Source organism: Nymphalis io, chromosome 2 (genome assembly GCF_905147045.1).
Source record: "Nymphalis io chromosome 2, ilAglIoxx1.1, whole genome shotgun sequence".
In the NCBI taxonomy this organism is placed as follows: Eukaryota; Metazoa; Arthropoda; class Insecta; order Lepidoptera; family Nymphalidae; genus Nymphalis; species Nymphalis io.
In genome coordinates this window covers 11,247,654-11,272,297 of record NC_065889.1, presented here as the reverse complement: position 1 = coordinate 11,272,297, position 24,644 = coordinate 11,247,654, and the positions used below count along the sequence as shown (strand labels likewise).

Below are 24,644 nucleotides of genomic sequence, written 5' to 3'. Positions count from 1 at the left end.
GGCACGTAGTCATGACTTTATCAGATAGCGTATTTGCCTTTCTGGGTTACTGCTATAGAGACAAAATCAACATTTTATAGGTAATATGAAATGTAAAACTAACAAACAAAGAAGAGCCACTAAAAAATTCGAAATTCGTAATTATTTTCTAATTAATAAAAGTCCCATTATAGATTTTTAGTCTAGATTACCAATTTTTGATTAAGCAAATTTGATCTGTATTCTTAATAATATAAGATACACTTTTATATGCAGAATAACATTGAAATCAACACATAATTGTCGAAAGATAATAACACGATTAATTGTCATTTTGATATGAAGAAAACGACTTATTTATTACTTCATATTATTCTGAATTTAATATCTAAAAATAATATTTTTACCCGGAAACAGTTAAATAATTTGAACTTGTTTGTCGAACCGCGTTCGTATTTTAGGAACTTATTACTCGTTAGAATATATTACACGTTATTATTATAATATGACATGATACCATTTTTTTATAGTGATAAATAAAAGAAATGTGTGAACAGTGCAGATATATAATATTTTAGCTGTTAAGATAAGGACGGCAAGTACTTAAGAGATACTTAAATGGTGATTCAAATGTACAAATTGGCATTTGTTATTTTGATTCCAGTGATGGTTGCGTTTATTTATTTTTTAGTTTTTTTTGTAGTATCAAGCAGGTAAGTTTTTATATGTATACGTTTTTATAACTTTTTGGTATAAATATATTTTTTTATTAAATTTTGTAACGACGCTTAAGAAATTTATCTTATATATTTTATTTAATATTACAATTATATTTTTTAAGAGTAATTAATTAATTAAATTTTATGCTTAAAAATAGACTATTTATTACAATAAAAAATATATACTATACGGCAAAAATAAAACAGTAAACTGAATCTTTCTTTTTTGTGTAATCTTTATTTATGTGTGTAATCTTTATTTGAAAATTATTGACAAGATTTAGTGTTATTAATAAAAAAAATTAAAACAGAACGTTTACTATCGTTCATTTTAGCGTTTAAAACATTCGATAGAATTAATTATAGCTGTTATACTGTAAGAACTAAAACAAGTCTCACCGCAAAATTGATCATGAAATGTCATTGAACTGGTCATGAAAAGTTTGAATGATCATGAAAAGTTGGTCAAAGCGTTCTAAAAATATGCGACATTGACCATAATAATTATAACTAAGCATCAATCAATCCTGTATCATAAGTCAGTGGTCAACATTTCATGAGTGAGTAATGAAGTAAGTTCTTATAGAATAGCTCTACATTTTTTTATCTTGCTGGGAAAACGCATGGGGGTATTCGGGGCACTCACCGGTGCCTGGAACTCCAGTGCACCGGTATATCCATTTAAAAACGAGCGGTACACTCACCGTCTCTTTGGGAGGGCGTCACGGGAGCGCATGTTCATACTACCTTGTAGCAAATTCATATAGAAGTAGAATAATTATTTGAACTTTATCATTCAATATTGTCAACTTTAATATTGTTTTTTTTTTATTTAATTTTATTAGTTGTGCTGGTGGTACTGATGAATCTTCTGGAGTGAAACGAAAGCTAATAATAGATCATGATGGCGGAGCAGACGACGCGATGGCAATATTTATGGCTTTGTTATACGAAAAGTACTATGACGGGTAAGTATTGTACAGTATTGATCTTTTATACAAGTTGTTTTTAATGTATTAGGTAGACAGGCTGGCAAGTAGGCCATCAGATGGTAAGTGGTCACCACCGCTCATAGACTTTAGCGCTGAAGGAATATCAATCATTCTTAAATCGGCAATGCGCCACCAACCTTGGGAACTAAGTTGCTATTTCCCTTGTGTCTGTAGTCACACTGGTTATATTATTAATTTAAAAAAGTGACACCGTAATAAATACAATTAAATAAAATATACTAAAAATTTTACTCATAGTCCCGTCAAATTAGGGATCAACCTTGGAATGAGAGATAAAAAGCTGGAAACTACACTATCCCTTCATTTTAGCGTTCTAAAAGTTGCCTCAAAAGCCTCATAAAATCTTTGGCTGCATAGTAAGTCATTCAAGGTCAAAGGTCACCAAAATCTGTTTTTCACGATTATCTTGGTTTCTAGAACTCCAATGATGTTAACTTTTATTATAAAATTGATAGAGGATAAAATTTTCGACAAATTTTATTTCCATTTATTTCCACGAGCTCAGCCGTTTTTGAAATAGAGCCAGCCTACGTTCTGTAATGCGAGGTCAGCCGTGAATGAAGGTGAATAAAACCTTGTATAAAGTTATTAAATCATTAAAATATCATAAACAAGAATTATTTGTATCATTGTATATACTAACATTTTATATGAAATTTCTATTTAATAAAACTTGTCTACTTTGTATAATCTAAATATTAACAAGTGAAATACTTACTATTTATCCTAATTTATTTAAATTATATGTTAATTAGAATTAAAACGAGTTACATATATTTTATTTTATATTTATTCCGCAGCTGTACATTTCTTACAATTTAAATTGAGCTAAAGTTAAAATCTATACATTTTTAATAATTTAAAGAACAAAAGTATTAATTTTCTTCTTATTCATCGACATCTTTTGGACTGTTGGTTGTTTTCAGAACTTCCAGAATTTCAGGATCTAATACACTCTCTTCCGCGTGGCCACTTTGCAATGAAACAGCATTGAGGCAAGATGGCCTATTATATTGGTCTCGAGATAAAGTGCATCGCAACCCCGATTTTTTTTACTCACAGCGTGGACCGCGTCCATTCTTACAATTACAAAATATAGTATTATGTAATTCATCTGGAGCTGGTGGTAACTGTGTTATCATTGGCTCCAGCAATTAATTTTGCAGCACCCAAACCAATTACAGTACGTATGGCTAAGTGCTGCGCGCTACCGCCCACTATCTCGAGATTTTATGAGAATTTTGAGGAAACTTTTAAAATTCATATCCTATTCCGAACTTCACCCCTTCTTTATGCTGGACTGGACTGAAATAATATCAAAGGGTATTTAATATAGTCAAAAGTAAAAAAATCTTTATTAAATAAATAAGAGTTAAACAGTTTAAACTTGCTTATTGATTATCAAAAATATACCTCCGGTTCAGAGATAAACATCACAGATCTGAAAAAAATATAATTTTTAATGGCGATTTCATATAATAATAAAATTATATTTTTTTATTTGAAATTGTATGGAGGCGATCATTAATGGCGATTCGGGAATTAATTAATTTATGTAATGATTAAGTCGCCAAAACAAATTATACGAGCCCAAACGAAGGCTTACTAGTCATTAGAGAGTATACCACCCATTTCCTAATTCTGTCATCAAGTCAGCTTCAACCTATCAACCTATTTCCATATATTTTAATTCGAGCATTAAAATTATATAGAATGAGCTCAAAATACGTATGCTTTTTTTAAATATACTGTAGAAATGTAATTTCGTTGACTCTCATGAAACCAAGCATCCAAGCGTTGCATGCTTGTCAAATAATTTCATTAGTTTTTTTTTTTATACCCAGAAAATTGAATCAGAGATATATTTCAGACCGGAAGTAATTGCACTTACAACAACCTTTGGGAACGTCGATGAAGACCAATCATATAACAACTCTCAACGAATACTAACAGTGGCTGACAGGAAGGATGTAAGTACGAAACATAACTTATTTATTTTTACTGGTGGTAGGGCTTTGTGCAAGCTCGTCTGAATATCTAGCACCCACTAATCAGATATTCTACCGCAAAACATCAGTACTTGGTATTGTTGTATTCCGGTTTGAAGGGTGAGTGGGCCAGTTTTTACATAGTTCCCAAGGTTGGTGGCACATTGGCAATGTTAGCGATGGTTAACATTTCTTTCAATGCTAATGTCTATGGGCGTTGGTGGCCACTTACCATCAGATGGCCCATATGCTCGTCCGCCTACATATGCTATAGAAAAAAAAACCTTATTTGTTTATATACTTTTAGTAAAGCATGCTGAAAGACGAAATAATGAAGTAGTTCGAATAATACTGAATTTTCAAGTGCTGAATAATTTATAATTCACCTCGTGCTTGCATGTGACGGTAGAACTTACACAGTCAGGTGTATCCACTAACTTGCATAGAAGCTCCAAGCCTTCTCCTCAAAAGAAGACAATATGTCCATATAAAGGCTTTTAATTTACTATAGCATGTTACGCAATAATGTAGCCCACCATACTTTTAAAGATAAGATTGCCCATTGGGTAAACGTGGTCCTTAAGAGAAAATTGTGGGTTCAAAAGTCAATACTAACAAAAACAATAAGTATTACTTACTTAAAAAAACGATATCGTGATCAAGTATTATAATACCAGTTCCAAAATTAGTATACAGTACAATATTTCAAACAATCAGCTATGCTGCAGCGAAGCGGTCAAGGCTCTCGTGCCATTAAATAATCTGCCGAGTATTCTCGTGCGCGGCTATGAAGGAAGCCATTGAGAAAAAATATACATAAAATTAAGGCCAATAAAATATTTAATTATCCGTAATAAACCGTAAGTAAAGATAAGAATTTACGAATACTTATTCCACACGATTGATTAAATCAAAAACAAATATATACTTTATTGGACTCTTTGCTGCATTATTGAAGTCATTTTACAAATTAAATTATACCGAAAAGAATCGGCAAAAAATCGGTACTCTTTTTCATCAATCATATGATACATTAAGATCAACGAATACTAACTCGAAGCCTATTTATGATATATGTTATACTCTTGACCAGATTAATATGCCTTTTATATTAATGTTTTTTTTTTTTATATTTTTAAACGACAAGGTTGATAATCTCCGAAATTTAATTAGGAAAATGAATATTTGAGCCCAGGAAGTATTTATTGACTTCGAAAAGCCGTTGACTTGTTATCATAAATTTGTCTTTACTTCTCATGTTTATACAAAATTGATTATATTAAAATAATTTGACGGGCCGGTTGGCGTGGTTGGTAGATACTTGCCTGTCACGCCGAAGGTTGTGGGTTAGATTCCCACCCAGGACAGACATTTGTCTGCATGAAAATATCTGTTTGTCCTGAGTCTGGTTGTAAGTATCTATATAAGTATGTATTTACAAAAGAAAAATAGTATATGTAGATATATTACATATACTATTTTTTTATTTTATTATTTTTATTTAGAAACCAGACAACTGATAAAGTTGTCTGGTTTCCATAGTACAAGCTCTGCCTAGTTTAGGATCAGATGGCCGTATGTGAATAATGTCCCAGGATATTATTAATATTAATCAATGTTATTCGTTAATTATAATTTTGTTGTAATTATATTGTGATGTAACTGTTTTTCTATTTACTTTTAAACACCATATGTTACGAGCTCCAAGATCAATAAAAAGCTAGGGTAGCGCTTTTATTATTAAAATATTTTCGATATCTGTAGCGTTACACCAAATTAATATTGTGTCGTGTGATATAATATTATAAAAAAGCCAAAATATACAAATCATACAGTAACAATATCAGTCAGTTATCTTAGTTATCTAATCGTGGATGCTGGGGATATGCAACTTCCTGTTACGAAAATTCCAATGAATATTTAAATCTAGAGTGCTTGATAAAAATAATATAGTATCGGTTGTATTAAAATCATTGATTTCATATTCGAAAGAAGAAGACACCTTAACTAATTACACGCTAAACAAAGTTTGAATAATAATAACCTGGTGTGGTCGTTGTACGAAATATTATGAATAATTTTCTTTACAATAATAATGATTAAATAACGATAGAGCGGTAGTCGTTAAAATACATTTAATTTTGTAATACATTCGTCACGACTCATACACCTATTGTTACGATTATTATATTATACTGGAAATAACTACACAAGTGCTAAAAACTATTGTACAAATATTTAAAACAATCGAACAAAAGCAAGAATAATCTCTTTATATTATGAGAATAGATATAAAGACAGATATGTCATATGAATAATTTTTAAAAATATAACTCAAACTTCTCGACAATTTACGAATTTTCACGATATGTTTATACATTTAATAAAACGGTCAAACTATATACACAAAAATTAAAGTATTGTTATACTAACGAGGGAGCAAACTATACAAGAAATGCTATAAATCAATTTCAATTTCAAGTACTTAGGGTTGGATTATTCAATATTTAATCAACTGTTTTAAGTAGCAGCCTATCATATGAATGTCCCATCGCTGGGTTAAAGCCTCCTCTCCTTGTTTGAGGAGTGGGTTTGGAGCTATTTCCACCACGCTGCTCCAATGTGAGTTAATGGAATATGGGGCAGATTTTTAGTGAAATTAGACACATGCAGGCTTCCTCACGATGTTTTCCTTCACCGTCAAGCACAAGATGAATTATAAAGACAAATTAAGCACATGAAAACTCAGTGGTACTTGCCCGGGTTTGAACCCACGATCATCGGTTAACATTCACGCGTTCTAACCACTAAGCTATCTCGGCTATGAAACTGTTTTGATGTGATAATAATTACTTAGTGAATATATTACTTTTTACTTGTCTTAAGCTCATGTTAGGAGCGTATTAATGACAATCATGTAAAGTGTGTGTAACGTTCGATAAACTTACAAAGTTAAATTATATTAGATCCACAGCAAAGTGCATATTGAAAGATATCTTTTACATTTTTCATCATTATAAGCTTGAAGGTTATATTAATATATACTCACATTTATACTCACAAGCGCTGGATATTAAAACCAGCTACTACAATAACTAATACACGGCGAGCGGACAAAACTTTCCTTGATGTTTAAATTTAACGGCCAATTAAAAAATCAAAGTTTTAAGTAAGTTCGGCGAACTCAAGCCATGGGCAAAATTTTGATTTGGAAAAACAGACCTTGAAAATCTTGTATCCTGTTCCCAATCACAATTTATTTTTATTAGCCATTGTATCAGGGTTAATACAATCTACTGCAAAACTTGTTTATTTTTTTATTCGTGGTTATTATTTATATAATAAGCAAAATGTTTGTGAACGTATATAATGTAATTCTTGTTAACTCAAGGAAAAATTTATACTTCCTAATAGTTAAGTCATATATATATAACATTAAGATGATTGCTAGTTTAGTGTTGTTCATCTAAAAGTAAAATCAAATATTTATATAGAAAAATAAGTGAGAAAGCGTATCTGTATCAGAAAGTGCTTCGGTGATTTTCATTCTGTTTTCACCAATTGAAATATGAATCATGAAGTAGTATATTGTACAAATTTATAACATAAGCTATGAAATGATGATTTGTTGATTAAGTTTGAAAAAAATCAAATAAATACATTGCTACTAATAAAGGATTATCACGACCTGCCATGAAATTACAGAAATCTCTAATTCCGCATTCTCAAAGTTCGATAAAGCTATCGAACTTTGAGAATGAGGAATTAGAGAACAAGTCCAGACTGGCTACTGTTTCTTGACGAAAGCCAAAGACTTTAACTGACCTGAACCAGGATTCGAATCCCAGATATCGGGCTGCAGCCTTATGTACTAGACCAACTATATTATAATACTCCACTATTATACTGCTAGTATAATAAATGAGAAGAACTCTGTAAATATCTTATTATAGGATCATTTTATGATTTCAGGTTCCCATATATAGAGGCAGTACTCGTGCTCTGATAGGGGAATTCCCGCCTGATTATTTTTTTGGTTACGATGGTCTGGGTGACAACAACACGGACATCTATGAACCGATTGCTGCACAAAAGGAACACGCTGTGTTTGGTCTTATAGAGCTGTCTAAAAAATATTCAGGTTTGAATACATTATTAAATAATATTACTCATTAATTAGTACATCCTAATGTACTGCTTTGAAAAAACATTGTATTAATATTGTTAAAATAAATGTATAAATTTTAAAGTGCTTGAAAAAGCAAAAGAATGTGAAGTGCCAATAATTTATTTTTATTCAATACATTGAATACACCTCTCTGTTTCAATTTATACTATTTCGTAACTTTTTGTTTGCTATCGAAATGATATGCTATTTATTATTTTATGCCGTGACGGGAAACAGTATAAGAGATCATGTCCCAACTCCGCCGCCACTCTCAACTCCCTTGTGAATGCTTGGTGCGTATACACAAGGATTATATTTTGTTGTTTCTCCGTGCGAATGTGTGTAGTGTACACGCAGCTATTAAATATTTATTTGAGTTATCAATCATTATGATGTTCTGAAATTGAAATGTGTTTAATAAATACCAATTTCGTCGTTCCACATGTGACAGCCACATTTTTTTAAGAATGTAATTTTATTTAAATTTCAGGTGAACTCGTTATAGTTACTTTGGGATCACTCACCAACATTGCAATGGCGATTCGAATTGATCCAAGCTTCATGTCTAGACTTTCACATATTTATGTTGCGGCTGGACATATTTATGGTAAAACTATTTTTATTCAAAATAATTGTAGTACTTAAAATGATTGGACCTGGATGGCCCAATAGATAAAATATTAATTTAATTTCAACGACAACGATGTCATCCTGACCGATTTCGTACATGGCGGGCAATCTTAAGAGAGAATCAAATCAATCAAACAATCTTAACCAACTGCATAAGACATATTATAGTGCACAAGTATGCACAAAGAGTAATCACAGGTGCACTCTCCATTACTTCACTGTCATAACCCGATGGAACGGCAACACGATCGGAAAGAGATCTGGCGTAGGACTCACGGCTTTACGTGCTTTCCGAGGCACGGGAGTGTACACACTTCCAACTTCCAGACGGGCTGCTACCGAGAATCTTCGACAGAAAAACCCAATAATCTATCTAGCCACGTTATACATATTAAAGCAGTGATCAGAAATAAACTCCTAACCTTAGTCTTAAATGTGAACTGTTTTGACGGTGATTAGCTTTTGAATAATGTATGCAATTAAAATTTTCCACTTCCTTTATGAATCTTCAAAAAATATTGCATTTTACAGGTGATGATTTTAAAGAACCAGAGTTCAATGCAAATATGGATGTAGAATCATATTATATAGTAACAGAAAGCGGAACCTCTGAGAAGCTCACCATAATTCCATTCTCGCAAATAAGGTTATATCAGAAAATAAACAAGGTAAGATAATTCAGACGAAACATACATTCCTTTACTTGAAATTGGACAAAACATATAATTAATAAATAAAACTAAACAGAAATAAACAAATTAAATATATAATATAATAAATGAAATATATTAAATGTAATAGAAAATATCTTGTGGCTTAATAATGGTTATACAAAATCGAGTTCAACAAGCATTGCGGATAACTTAAAAAAAAAGTTTAATCGTGATTGTATTTTGTTTGGAAAAAAATACTACAGATATTTTCGTTAATCATTATGTAACGGACACAGCCGGCCCGTTAAAAGTTATTAATAAAAAACATATTGTGAAAAAAAATAACTTTAAAGTAAATTCGATTAGCAATTTCGTTGAAATCGGACATTGCATATTATTAATTTACAGGAGTGGAGAATAGATGTACTGGGATCTATCGATACCAAAATAATGCGAGCTCAAAATAATTATGAACGAGTATCACTAAGTGTAAGCACCAATTGGTGCTTATTAGACCCATCAGCGATGGCTATAGCATTGGATGAAACATTAATTGTTCAAGAAACTCGATTTTCTAACAACAGCATCATTTTATGCGGTAAGTATTCTATGGTGGTTCTTAACAAAGCACAGTGCGGACTAGATTTTATTAATCACTAGTTAAGAGATTAATTTTCATTAATCACTATCAACTAAAGTGAGATAACAAATCGGTTAGAATATGTGAATCTTAATCGAAGATACCACATGCTTAATTCGTATTTATCTTCATTTATATGTTTTAAATGTTTTCCTTTACCACCAAGCATCTTGTGCTCATTGGTTTTTTTTTTATAGAATAGGTAGGCGAACGAGCATATGGACCACCTGATGGTAAATGGTCACCAACGCCCATAGACATTGGCAATGTAAGAAATGCACCAAACTTGTAAACTAAGATGTCCCTTGTGCCTGCAATTATACTGGCTCACTCGCCCTTCAAACCGGAACACAACAATAACATGTACTGCTGTTTTGCGGTAGAATATCTGATTAGTAATATATGAGAATAGACGGGTGGTAGGTACCCAGATACCACCAGTAATGGTAAAGGAAAACATTTAAAAAACCAGCCAGTTACAATACATTTAACATTATACATATTTATACACATTTAACATTATACATATTTAGTTCTCATTTGCCGAGTATCTGAACTGTAACGTGCGAGGAACTTCGTTCGAATTGTATGTCCTGTATAATTGGTTAATATGTATTTTTTTCAGGCGATCAACGAGGTGTAAATACAAATGATTTTACAACAACCAACGATTCTAACGCTCGCGTTATATACGAAGTCAGCAAAGAACCTTACAAAAAAATGTTATATGACTTATTTTCGGCGGAATTACGAACAAGTAAATAAGTTATATTTTTTTTTTTTAAATAATTTCATTTCCGTTTCTCTATAATACTGATGTTAGAATCCGTTTTAAAATAATAGACACTGAAGATTTAATTTTTAAACGAATATTTTGTAATGCGCAAGATTACGGTGCAGCACTTCTTCTATACCATTTAACCGATCGCCGTGACAATTGGTATTTGTACTCGGCAGTGTTAGCAGCGTATACATTACGTGCTGCAAACCCTAGAACATTGGTTCGCGCGGTGGCTGCGTTATGGAGACGTGGTCTCCGAGCACGGCATCTCTCAATGGCAATGTCCGAGAGTTTGCCGCGCGTAATGTATACGTAGCTTAACATTTATGTGTGAGTTCATTGTGATTTATAAATTTTGATTAACAAAATAAAAGGTTATTTTTCAAAGGCGGATGTTTCTTCCTCTAATTCTTTCAAATTCTACCAGCAAACTTCAGCAGCACCATCGAAACTTCATACACTTTAAGGGATATTTTTTTTATATACAAAAATACTAGCCTTACACATGGAGTGTAAGGCTAAGTATGTCAAATCATTAAAAAGTTGTAGTTTATCTCTGGTTTCATCTCAATGTATTTGATTTTTTATAATAGTATCTATAATATTTCGCATTTCCCCACGGGAACAGTGGAGGGGTATGTGGGGCTCGCCGGTCCAAGGCGACCCTGAACATCGGAATACCCACTAAAAAACTGCGGTACCCTTTCCGTCTTAACGAGGAGCACCACAGGGTCGCTATCGCATGCTACCATGACGCTCTGAGAGTGAGTGAGCCTGTAACTACATGCACAAATAACATAAGATCTTAGTTCCCAAGGTTGGTGGCGCATTGGCGCTGTAAGTAAAGGTAGTATATCTCTTACCGTACGAACGTCTATCAGTGGTGGTAACCATTTATATTAGGTGGTCCATTTACCCGTCCGGCTGCCTATTTCGTAAAAAAAAAACAACAAATTAAATTAATTTTATTCGCGGTACACGTAAAAAAAGTATGTGTGTGAAAAGTTACGTTACATGGAAACATTTTACTCAAATTTGACCTTGACATTTAACTTTCATTCCATCCTAATATTAATATTATATAAAAATAAATATGAGTCGAGATGGCCTAGAGGTTGGAATGCGTGAATCTTAATCGATGATCGTGGGTTCAAACCCGGGCAAGCACCACTGAATTTTCATGTGCTTAATTTGTGTTTATAATTCATCTCGTGCTTGACAGTGAAGGAAAACATCGTGAGGAAACCTGCATGTGTCTGATTTCATTGAAATTCTGCCACATGTATATTCTACCAACTCGCATTGGAGCAGCATTGTGGAGTAAGCTCCAAACCTTCTCCTCAAAAGGGAGAGGAGGCCTTAGCCCAGCAGTGGAAAATTAACAGGCTGTTACTGTACTATATAAAAATAAATAAAAAATAAAGTAGTGAAGAAGTACTCATCCTCTCACTCACACATTAATATATTAGCACGTGCCACATAGTTCATTGACCTTTGACAGATTAGAAAATAAATTTTATATTATCAATTATATGCTTTAGATATAACACGTATAAGTAAACAAAGAGTGTAGAATCTAAATTCTTTGTCATAATCTATTTATAGTTACAATATGAGAGGTTCATTCATTCAAACCGTTTTGTGTGACCGAACGTGTTCTAATTGTATATAACAGTGTTCAGTTCAACATGCAACGTGATAGGTATGTATTTACTTATTATTATTTAAAATCCCTTTTTATTAACGATTTAAAGTTCATTTTAAATCCGCGAGATCAATTTTTTTTTTTTAACATAAGACCTTTGTCTTTTCATTTGCCTGTAGTATTTTACGGCATTAAGTTTCTTAGTGATCGGTTAAACAATGCTTTGTCTTCTTTCGAATTTCAAATCTATAATGACAGAAAGAGCGAAATAGATGTAATCAGCATCATGTATAAGTAAGCCGTTAAATAATTATTGTTAAATATATTATTTAAATGAATAATTGCATTTTTTAATTTTGAATATTAAATACATTTATCTTTTAAATTATAATTTTACACAATGACAATCATATTTGAATTCACACATACATTCACGTGGATTTTGATATTATTTGTTTATTTATAATATCATATATTATATGTTTGCATAAAAATATTGCGAATGAAAATACGAAAGAAACACTCGTATATAGATTATATATGTATGTTGGTATATACATATGTTCAAACCGCGTTATCGCGTGTGATTCGACGTTGTGTAATGTTCACACTTTAACTCAGGGCATTATATCGGTATTACAACCTAACTAACATTTATTATATTTTATATATATCAGCTCGCCATGCACACACACCGTCTTCACTTTCCAATTCCAATATCCCCATTGTATTTTCCCGCGCTCCGCGATGTATGTCACCCGAGATGACAGATAATATATACACAGATAATATATATTTATATTATAAAATACTAGTTTATAGTATATTATTGTAGATGGGTGTACACTACACGTTGGATATAAAGTTTTAAAAAATTCAATTAAATATTTATTTATAATAATTATTTAGAAATACGGCAATTAATGTCTTGTAATATTCGACATATTATATAAGATTGCTTACAAAGTTCATTTAGTTAACGTAATTGTAAGAGAAAATAATATATTTCACCAAATCAAATATTATAAGGAATAAATTTAGGACGATTTAAATTTAATCGACTTTCATAATACATCGGTTTCCAAATAACCTATACAATGCAATGTAATAGACAAAAATCAAAAACTTTATTCAACATGGAAGCATTGCACTTACGTATTGATAGTCAAACTAGAAACTATCACTGGTTCGGAAAAGAAACACCCTGATAAGAACCGGCGAAAGAAACTAGAAAGAAACTGGAAAGGCAATTTGGTAGTTTTATTTTATATGAATATTTTTAATTTTATTTAAATTTTCTTTGTTACTAATAATACAGAAATTGTGAACTACATACATTAAATTCACTAACACATTGATACACGTGTATTAATTTACGGATACTGTAAGTTTGTATTTTATTGTATATTATATAATTCATATTAGATTAGGCGCTTTTAAATATTAAATATTTATATTTAAATAGATATATTAATAGGTTCGTAAACTAAAAAGATATAACCGATTTTGAAAATTTTGTGTTCGTGGTGCGTATGCTTAGTCATACTTTCTTTGTTGTTATTTATTCTCATAATAATAAGAAATATATATTTATAATCTTAATAAAAGTCTACTCTTTATTCATTAATTAAGTTTCCTCAATTATTTTAAATTGTTTAATTAACTTTGATGTTTCACATCAGGCCATGACGATAAATAATTGAAAAGGAGACCTCGGCAAATAGCCATTGTTAGTGTAAGAAGCTTAAAATTTTCCTTATTAAATTAACAAAATCAAAATGTTCATTATTCAAGTAGGCGCGTATAAAAGCCTTTGTTACTGCAATGTTAATTGGAATTTAAATATACAACCAGTTCGATTTTTATGAAAGAATCTATTTTTTTTACTATATTTTCACAAATATATTCACAAAGTTGCTCCAATGCGGGTTGGTTGATAAACGTGGCAAGTTATCCAGCACATGCAGGTTTCCTCACGATGTATTTACAAAAGAAAAAAAATAAATATATATATATTGTTTTTTTTGCTGTCCTGTATGTTCCTAGTTTAGCGCAAAATAGTCGGCCAATGTCACGATTTTCTTTCACTATTTAAATAGCAATCTATTTCTATGTTTCACATTGCTGTTAGGAATATGTCAAAACTATAAAAAGTAATAAAATTGTCTATGATCTCATCTTGATATATTTCATGAGGTATTGACAGTCCGCCTCAAGGCGCGTGTGAGCAAGGGATATCAGTAACTCAGTAACAATTAATACGTTAATAGTATATAGGTGTATATACAAATACTAAAGACCAATTATAATAATAAAAAAAAATAATTATATCTTGGAACATTATTCACACACGGCCATCTGATGCCAAACTAAACAGAGTTTGTACTATGAAAACTAGACAACTGATATACTACATATACTATTTTATTTTTTAAATACATACTTATATAGATAATTACACCCAGACTCGGGACAAACAGACATTTTCATGCACACAAAATGTCTGTCCGGGCTGGGAATTGAACCCACAACCTTCGGCGTGAAAGGCAAGTATCTACCAACCACGCCACGTCACGAGAATGATATTTTGTAAGAAAAATGTATTTTTTTTTCTAAATAAAGTTTTCCACGTTCTTCAACTAAGTCCACCCTTTTTATCGAAATCTAAATATACTTTGTTCAAATAGTAAAGTTATAGCCTGTAAATGCTGGGCTGAGGCCTGTTCTCCTTTTTTTGGGGATAAGGTTTTGGAGGTTACTTCACAACGTTGCTCCAATGCGGGTTGGTTGATAAACGTGGCAGGTTATCTACCACATGCAGATTTCCTCACGATGTTCTCCACCACCGAGTACGAGTTGAATTAGAAACACAAACACAAATTAAGCACCTTAAAACTTAGTAGTGCTTGCCCAGGTTTTTTTAGCCTGATTTGTAGTTGGAATCATCAGTTAAGATTCACGTCTTATATCTACGATACCATCAAGGCTTCAAGTAGACTTTTTATCATATAAAATGAATAATATATACTGATAAGAACCGGTAAGAAACTGAATTTTGTTTGAGTTGCATTCACAAAAGCATTCAAATCTCGTTTTACAGATTATTTAAATTAATTTCACTATTCTATATTTATTATTATAGTCCTGTTAATTTTATAAGCGTTTATGTTATATTGATGCGAACACGCTCAATACATATTGTAATGATATTTTAACTCAGTGTCTTATCAGACGTAGTACTGAGTGTTCTTGTTATGGTGATAATAAAAATGCTTAAATATTACGTATTTGTGTTCTTAGTGGACTTAATATGTACGGTGACTTGTAGTTCTGTTACGTAAGTTTTTAATTAAATATAATGATCACCGGATATTTGTAAAGACTTTTAGCTAATAATAATTTTAGCGATTGTGTTATTAATATAATGGCTGACCCATTTGATTTAAGTTATACAACACCTAACCTAACCTAAAAGAGTTTTGTTTTTAAATCGGATGCTGCGTTCACAATTTTTGATTTAGATTCTATTTAGATTTAAAATCTGACAATCCATACAAGTTTATGATGACATATTATATACATAAAAGAATAACTGACTAACTGACATATCAAAGCACAGCCAAAACTACTGGCTAGAAAATAGATTTAGACATCTTTAAGCCTATGCTAGTGAAAGTTTGTATGAAAGCCCTTCATTTTTGAAGGAACTTTGGAATTTGGTATGATTATTGGCTATTCTGAATTATGACGCGTGCAAAACTGCGGGGAAAGCTAGTAAAAAACATAAAAATAATGCGGTTAATAAGTGGTGCTATTTAATGATCAATTTATACTTGTAGATTTAAGGAAAATAAGGAAATTAGATGATTATTCAATATGATGTTGAATTCTTATAGTTAAATTTATATTCCTATAATATAAAAGCCCTTATTAATTATATTATAAGCACAATTATGACCAACTTTCTGTAATCACGACGAAAAATCATCACTATAGAATATATAGTTATAGAAATAATAAAATAAAGACTTAACTGCTGACTGTAAATTAAAACGGTAAATATAACGGTTGCCATTTTTTTTAAATATTATATAAAGTATGCTAAATAAAATGGGAAGTGCAGACGGTTATTTTACTTGATTCGTTGTAACCGTATTGCATTTAATATCTGATACTTTATTACAATAGACTTACAAAAACTTTTCAATCCAATTCGATATAAACATATCTAGGGAGAATAATCAAGAAACTCGGTCAATGACATTTATATATGTTTAATATCAATACTAACTTATTATCGCTTATATAATCTTGTTCAGAATATTACTGTATGTTTATTCATTTTGGGAAACGTGATTTTATTATAGCTAACCGTAACCTGAGCTTGACCTTTCCACATAAATTATACACATATATTCGGATAAATTTTTGTCATTGTTACTATTATAAATAGTTATTATATTAATATTGGATAACTTATGCGTTGTGGTATATCATAGACTTCGATATCATTAAATTTTTTCTATTAATTTATCTAATATTTAGCTGTGAAATATTAGATACACTGTCAAATATTAGATAAATTAATAGAAAAATTTTAATGATAAGTAAATATAATTTGCCCTTTAAATATATTAGCTGCTAGATAGCGCTGCATTAAATCAGCTTTAATCGATTTCCATGATATTTGCTAGTTATATTATGTTTGTTCTGAAACATTAAAGTCGTTTCTGTGTCTTTTTCAGAGATTCTTCTCCAAAAATAATTATTGACAACGATGCAGGCGGTGATGATGCGATGGCAATATTTCTGGCACTCTTATATGAAAAGCACTTTCATGGGTAATTAATATTTTTAATTGTTGTTGGTTAACGAGTCAAATGCCTTTGAAGGAACGAAGAATCGATTGAAACGTTCCTACTGATTCGACTGGGGTGGCCAAAGATGTTGGTTTCAAATTTGAGCAACCACCATTACTTTTGCATCTACTTACTGTGTTTTTATAATTCGTCTGCTCAGTGGTGAAGGGAAAAATCACGAGAAAACCAGCATGTATCAGATTTTGTCATTTGTATCCCCCCCCCCCCCCACTTAATAGAGCAAACTCGGTATAATAACCTTTAAATGTTTTCCTTAAGAGTTGAGATCGATGCATAAATGTTATTATAATTTCCTTCATAGAGGTAATTATAAAATGGATACTAGCCAACTAAGTACACGAATGTGTGAGCAAACACAAATTCACTTTCTATTCCATCTGATAATTTAATGGGACAGTAATCAGACACAATCGTAAATAACACCACTGGACTTAAGACTTCATGTGTCAGAGGCACAGTATTGTATGGCATTTTTTATCGGCTCGAGTCTCTGATCTCAGGATCTCGGCAGATTTATAAGCTAGCAAGTTAATAAAAGGGGCCAGCACAGATCAAGCACTTGACAATCTTTTCTATTAACGCAGCCTTCGTGACTTAAAAATTAAAAAAGAAGCATGCAAATTATGCAAAGAAATTGGACATATGTTTATTACTACATGTAATACTGACTCATATTAAATACAAAGGTATTAATTTTTAGGCCTAAACTAATTGGTTTAACAACTGGAAATGGTAACACAAATGAAAACAACGTATGTACAAATAATCAACGAATACTAAAAGTCGCTAAAAGACAGGACGTAAGTATTATACAAGTAGTTAATTAGTTTATAAAAAAAGCTTATGTTAAGTGGTCATCACCGCCCATAGAAATTAGTGCTGTAAGAAATATTAACGATTCATTACATTGCCATTATATATGTATACGTTACGTAAAACGTATACATCAAATAGAAGTCGTTGAATTTCATTCATCTTTTATTGAAACGACCTTGACAATGCAGTCATCATTTTAAAGTGCATGACTTCCCTATACCTACTCCTATTTATACTTATATTATGTATTGTATTTACACATAGCTAACTTCCTAAATAGTAGAGCTATTCTGTAAGGACAAACGCAGAACACCATCCTGATATACGACATTGTCTGTAATAATTACTAAATTTTAAGGAGTTTTCAACATTTACCGACTTCCTATAGAACAGCACTGCTGATCATTATCATTATCACTGCATTCTGATGTATAAACTACAAAAGGATTGCAGATTAGTTTCTGGTCGTGCCTTATGCTAGCCCTTCTGGACAGGCACTCTGCAGTAATTCTGCGGACATAAATTACTACAACGTTTTGCGGCGCAATGGTCTTGTTAAATATAGCAATATACTTTTAAGTTTCTGCAGTGAATTTAGATCAAATGTATATTTAAAAATTTCTAGGTTCCTATATACAGAGGTTCAAAATCTTCGCTTGTGACGACGCCTGATGCTGGGGAATATTACGGAAAAGATGGTTTGGGTGATATAGGTGAAGTATTATCGGACCTTATACCTGCTAAGGAGCAAGATGCAATCTCAGCACTCATTGAATTATCCAAGACTTATGAAGGTATACATAGATTTAACATACATAAGACTATAAGGTAAATTATCACTCCACGTAGATTAACCAGAAAATTAATAATTATTAAAATATTTCACGCGACATTATGACGATACAAAAAAGTATGGTACCAATTTAAAATAATTTGATATTAATGATGATTGTTGTTTTTCCGAAAAGGAAATTAACTGTAACATTTGTTATACCAATTTGACTTGGCTTATTTCATGTCCAAGTTAAAACATTGGTCAAGATTTTTTTTAATTCTATTTACAGTGGATAAGCTATTTATATATCACGATTTTTTTATAGGTCAACTAACAATTATTACATTAGGTGCACTCACCAACGTTGCATTGGCTATTAAGCTGGACCCCAACTTTCTTAAGCGATTATCACATTTGTACATTGGAGCTGGACACATACATAGTAAGTATGAGAATTAAGCAAGGAAAATAGTATTGTTTTATTCCGGTTAATGGGGTGAGTAAACCAGTGTAAATACAGACACAAGGGACATCTTAGTTCCCAAGGTTGATGGTGCTTTGGCGATGTAAGGGATTGGTAATATTTCTTACAGTGCCTACGGGCGCTTTTTGACCACTATAGTCAGTCAGTTATCCTTAATACAAATCCACACCTATAATTTTGGTTTTAGGAAAATCTAAAAAAATACTAGTTTGAAACTGTTATCTAACCACAGAACTTTCACAGCAACAAATATAACGCGGTAATGCGACGTGACGTGACTTCACGTGACGCAAATATCAAGTAGTCCTTATGTGTGTGTGACCGACGTTGTCGCCTTAATTAGTCTGCAACGAAACCCGACGCAGTGCGACACATATAAATGATGAATATGATATTTATATCACTCAAAATACATTGATATTTGTTGTCTTCCTTTTTGTTTTCAAAGTTTTTGTGTAACTAAGTATTCAAAGTATGAAATTTTGAGTAGTAACGCAGTAAAGTTGCCCATTGTTGAAACAATAATGAACCGTGTTTGTCTTTTCTACTCTGTAGTGTCCTATTCTGTATTTATCTAGTCACATTATTTCGCATCACGTCGCTATATAACGTATTCCGTCACCCATCTAGGACAACGAGTGAAAAAATATATTATATAACTAGTGTGCACACACGAATACACTATTCATTTCCTTACTCTAAGTCTTAAATATATAATTATATATGTGTTTTTTTGAAGTAATCTAAGCACTGGATACAACTATTTAAATTATACCGTTTTAACCGATAAAGTCCGTAATGTAAATATTATTCATTTAGCCATTCTTAGGAAAGGTTTTTTATACTAATAAAAAATAATCCGAAATACGTATAGACTAATGAATTGATCTTAAATCGAGATGGTTTATTCTTAATATGTGATATTTAAGTTTAATTATGTAAATGCGTAAAGAGCTTATGTCTCTTAAAATATTCTTGGTACCTATTGTAAATCACATCATTCAGCCAAACCCAAAAATATATAGAAAGCGACATAATTGCTACACAACTATTATCTTGAGAGTGCCTTATAAGTTACGAATATGCAGGAACCTAAATAATCCAAATATAATTCTTTAATATTACATTTTTAAGGTGAAGATATATCAAATGCAGAGTTCAATGCACACATGGACGTGGAAGCATATCACGTTATTGCCCAACACGCAACACCAGATAAAGTGACAATATTTCCGTTCTCCCAAACGAAGCGCTATTTGAATTTTTCAAAGGTTTGTTTTAAGAGTTTTGGTTAAAGTTAAAAATATTTGCCACTGAACTGATAAGAGCAGATAATTTTTAGATTTATTTTATTATACTAGAGTAATCATAAAGAAGCTTTTCGAATAAGTTCAAGACTAGGTATTGAGTACTGTTTCTGTGTGTGCTCGTAACGTTAAACCCCCGTGAAATATTATATTTTTAAGCTATCTTGCTGGTTGGTGCAGTGATCACTGCAAGTAGTTGACCTTACAGATATGAGCTACATTTCCTCTGTTCCATATGTATGTTTTTCCCACTATTTATTTTTGTGTAGCTTCCGTATTTGTTTGCACGACAAGGAGTTTCCTAGTAGGGCCTTCCTGTTGTAAAGTATTTATGTACAATAGTCTATTTATAGGATGAGTAAATATATAATTTTAAAACAGTTTCTCAAAATTTTCAGACTTGGAGAGAAGAAGTATTGGGAGCAATCAATACTGATATCATGAAAGCACAAAATTTGTATGAAAAGATCTCTTTGAGAAGAGGAGATAGATGGGAAGCCCTCGACCCTGCAACAGTCGCCATAGCCATTAAACCTGATTTAGTGGATGAATACAAGTTCTCTAAAAACGACATTATATTATGTGGTACTTTTTCATGTTTTGATATTCTATATTCTATTCGTTTTATAATTGGAGTTTTAACTGTAGTTGTGTGGTGGAATAATTCCCAATCCTTCTCTCCAAAATTTTAATGTTACCTTATTGTTATTTAAGAGAAGCAACCACCAAAAGTTAAAGGAATATTTAGTCTTTTTATTTCAAATAATTTACAATTATTGGGCTTTCCAACAAGATAAATGTAAAGATTATGCTTAAAAAATTATCAAATTCAACACACATATTAATTTGTACACGAAGCAAATTTTTATTAATATAAAAACTTGCTAATAGGCCGAGTTCGTTCTCGAGAAAGCTGACAAATTCCATGTTTAATTTAGTTATTTGCCTAATGCCTTATAATTTAGAATTTAGGGGGATTCTTACATTAAAATATTTTAAGGTTTTACCTCAAAAATTGCTAATGCATATTTAATTTACAGGTGATAACAGAGGTATTAATACAAATACCTTCGTGGAAAAAGAAAAGGCCAACGTAAGAATAGCTTATTCCGTGAAGACTGAAGAATATAGAAAATTTTTATTAGAAATATTTGCTCTCGAATAATAATATTTATAAAACATTTAATTGTGATAGTGTGACAAACAAAAATAAATATACGATATTAATTTCAATTCTTGGCTTTGTGGTGTGCCAGAAAGGCACGAATTAAAATTATCTTAATTGATGATTATGAGCTTTTTAGGCAAGCTTAATATTTTTTTATGTACTTAATTATTATTAATAATTCATTTCGTGTTAGACGGTAATATGAGGTAGAAAATAACGCGAGGAAACCTGCACGTTTCGAATAAAAACGTTCCAAGTATATACCAACCCACATTAAAGTAAAATGCTAAAATACATAATATAAGAGATCCGAATATCTCCTCAAGAAAGGCTTTAAAGAGGCAATGGGTACTTTAAGTATCAAGAAAAACTTAACAATAATCGCCATAAATGTTTTTTTTAATATAACACTTTTGTATGTCTAAGCTCAAAATCATGGAATAACAGTTTTATTATTTATATTGATTTTTCTTCTAATCACGATATAAAAACCTAATAATATTAATGGACATCGAGCGACATCTAGAAAAAATATTGTATTTTATTTCACGTTGCCACATAACCTTAGCAATGGTATTACGCAGTTTTAGTTTAGTGTAACAGATGGCGCTTGCAATGAATAATGTGTATTAATATAAAGTGAACGGTAATAACAAGTGTATTTATCGTTTTAACAAATTTACTTATTAGTAAATTTTCATTTATTGATAAGAAAGTTATATATTTTCTCTTTTTTAAAGCCGGGGCATAACGGTTAATGGATAGACACCCGCGTGCGCGTTTTACTAGATGAAAATCTTTAAGTCATTTTACAAGATGCGGCGTGGTAAGGCTGACGATATTGTATAGGTCGCGGAAACCGTTGGATACGGTCAGACCAAGATCGGCTTACGTGGAAATCCTTGAGGAGGTCTTAGTCAAGCAGGGGATGTGGACGTAAATTAAATACGAAATTTTATCTTGCATTAAAATCAACGATAACTTTTTTTATCAATTTACTTATTAACGTTGTTTAGCAGGTAATTATTACCATTTGCGATTTATGAATGTATATTATCTAACATATAATCTTTGTCATCATGAAATAACAGATGAGGGTACATATTACTGGTATTAGGGCTTTGTGCAAGCTCATCTGGGTAGGTACCACCCAGTCATCAGATATTCTACCGCAAAACAGCAGTACTTGGTATTGTTGTGTTCCGGTTTGAAGGTTGAGTGAGCCAGTGTAATTACTGGCACAAGGCACATAACATCTTAGTTCCCAAGGTTGGTGGCGCATTGGCGATATAAGCGATGGTTAACGTTTCTTACAATGCCAATGTCTATGGGCGTTGGTGACTTACCATCAGGTGGCCCATAAGCTCGTCCACTTGCTTATACTATAAAAAAAATCTAATATCGTATAGACTATTCGTTAAACCCGTGTTTTCTTCTTTCGTATGTCAAATCAATAAAGACAGAAACCAATGTTTAACTAACCAGCCGCTAAGGAACATTTAAAAGTAAGAAGATATTTAATTGGCAAACTTGATTCACATAGAAGTTAAAGTTATTGGATACTATACTATTCTAACTTATGTATCATTTATTATTATCATTATTTTATATATTATTTTGATTGTTATATCTGCTCTCACAATATAACCTCTCATTGATTTACCTACAATTCGATAGTGTTGTACACAATCTCTTAATCCGATTTGGTAGAACTGTATCACTTGCAATTATTTTTATCCCGACACGTGAAAAAGTGATAGCAAACATTGTAGTTCTGCCACGTATTATTGCTAACAACAAAATAAGGCTCAATATCTACGACAATATCTATTGCAATGAGACATAAATCGTTCTTTCCCTGAATATAAATACTCAAATAATGTCTTTTTGAAAGTCAGTAAATTACTGTACTATAAATAACAAATGAACAAAAGCCTTTTCAAGCATGAAGAGTGTTCGAAGTATATGTTTCGACCGGAGAAAGGTTGGGCAGATATATTTATTTCTTTACAATCTTATTTATATAAAAAATATTATATTAATATATGACTGCTAAAGGCCGAAAAGATTAGTTCCTTACCTTAGTTTAGCAATATTTCGTTTAAAAAATAAAGATATTTTTTTTGTATCAAACAGGTAAATTGGCAGTAGGCCAACTGATTTAAAGTGCTTACCACCGACCATAGATATTGGCGTATCAAGAAATATCAACTATCCCTTACATTGCCAATGCGCCATCAACCTTAGGAACTAAGATGTTATGGTCCCTTGTGCCTGTAGTTACACTGGCTCGCATACACCCTTCAACAAAACAATACAAAGCATTGCTGCTTTACCAAGTAACAATATAATAAATATATAATTCGAAAGTAATCATTATAGTCTATAAATGTGTAATAATTTTTTCACAATCATCGAATTTTTGTCACAAATCCACTGGGCCTTCTCTTAGCGATACTGAAAAAGTTTTTATGATTGTCGTAAAATCGGGCAACCGTTTTATTATTTCATTAAAACGAATAATTTTATGACGTATTACTTGTAGTATCTTTTCGATTTAAATGAACGTTTTAGGATTGGCCGCGTATGGTCGTTTTCGTCGAATTCATTTCCAAATTGGAACAAAGACTGCACGAAATCCATACGACATACAATTACAGGCAACAGTGTACGTTCGCTCTTTTGGATTCCATTCGTACTTGTATCTTCATTTTCGCTTAAAATTTCACAACAATCGGTTCCATCACATCGAATGCAATTTTGAATGAAAGAATAGTTCATCCCAAATAGAAATATTATTTATGTCATGAATTTGATCGAAAATTATCATTCAAATTCTAATGTTATTAATCTGTTATTACGTCATTATACTATGTAAAGTCAATGTATTAGTTCAAACTATGGGCTATAATTTAATATATGCAATCTTATCAGGAGAAAATGTTGATTAAATTATTAATTTAAATTAAATTAAAATATTCAAGAGTTTTTCTTCGGT

At 31.5% G+C, this 24,644-nt stretch overlaps 2 protein-coding genes across 2 annotated transcripts; both read left to right on the top strand.

Annotated features, from left to right (window-relative positions):
* The first annotated feature begins 567 nt into the window (after nt 1-567).
* LOC126773422 (uncharacterized) lies at nt 568-10,964 on the top strand. Its single transcript, XM_050494373.1, has 8 exons — nt 568-692; nt 1,544-1,666; nt 3,582-3,681; nt 7,672-7,840; nt 8,358-8,474; nt 9,029-9,165; nt 9,559-9,748; nt 10,416-10,964. Exons 1-8 carry the CDS (start codon nt 598-600, stop codon nt 10,553-10,555), a joined length of 1,071 nt encoding a protein of 356 aa, XP_050350330.1. The 5' UTR covers nt 568-597; the 3' UTR covers nt 10,556-10,964.
* A 4,460-nt stretch (nt 10,965-15,424) lies between these two features.
* Nucleotides 15,425-22,105, top strand: LOC126773428 (inosine-uridine preferring nucleoside hydrolase-like). The gene is made up of 8 exons (XM_050494386.1): nt 15,425-15,553; nt 16,962-17,057; nt 17,797-17,896; nt 18,538-18,706; nt 19,013-19,129; nt 20,306-20,442; nt 20,877-21,063; nt 21,519-22,105. Exons 1-8 carry the CDS (start codon nt 15,471-15,473, stop codon nt 21,641-21,643), a joined length of 1,014 nt encoding a protein of 337 aa, XP_050350343.1. The 5' UTR covers nt 15,425-15,470; the 3' UTR covers nt 21,644-22,105.
* The last annotated feature ends 2,539 nt before the right edge of the window (nt 22,106-24,644 follow it).

Excerpts from the sequence above, each read along its gene's own strand:
- LOC126773422 (XM_050494373.1), top strand. The coding sequence starts at position 598 with ATGGTGATTCAAATGTACAAATTGGCATTTGTTATTTTGATTCCAGTG. Across the intron at positions 3,682-7,671 it reads CAGTGGCTGACAGGAAGGAT|GTTCCCATATATAGAGGCAG; the intron begins GTAAGTACGAAA and ends TTATGATTTCAG. Across the intron at positions 9,166-9,558 it reads TATATCAGAAAATAAACAAG|GAGTGGAGAATAGATGTACT; the intron begins GTAAGATAATTC and ends ATTAATTTACAG.
- LOC126773428 (XM_050494386.1), top strand. The coding sequence starts at position 15,471 with ATGGTGATAATAAAAATGCTTAAATATTACGTATTTGTGTTCTTAGTG. Across the intron at positions 20,443-20,876 it reads GCTATTTGAATTTTTCAAAG|ACTTGGAGAGAAGAAGTATT; the intron begins GTTTGTTTTAAG and ends CAAAATTTTCAG. Across the intron at positions 21,064-21,518 it reads AAACGACATTATATTATGTG|GTGATAACAGAGGTATTAAT; the intron begins GTACTTTTTCAT and ends TTTAATTTACAG.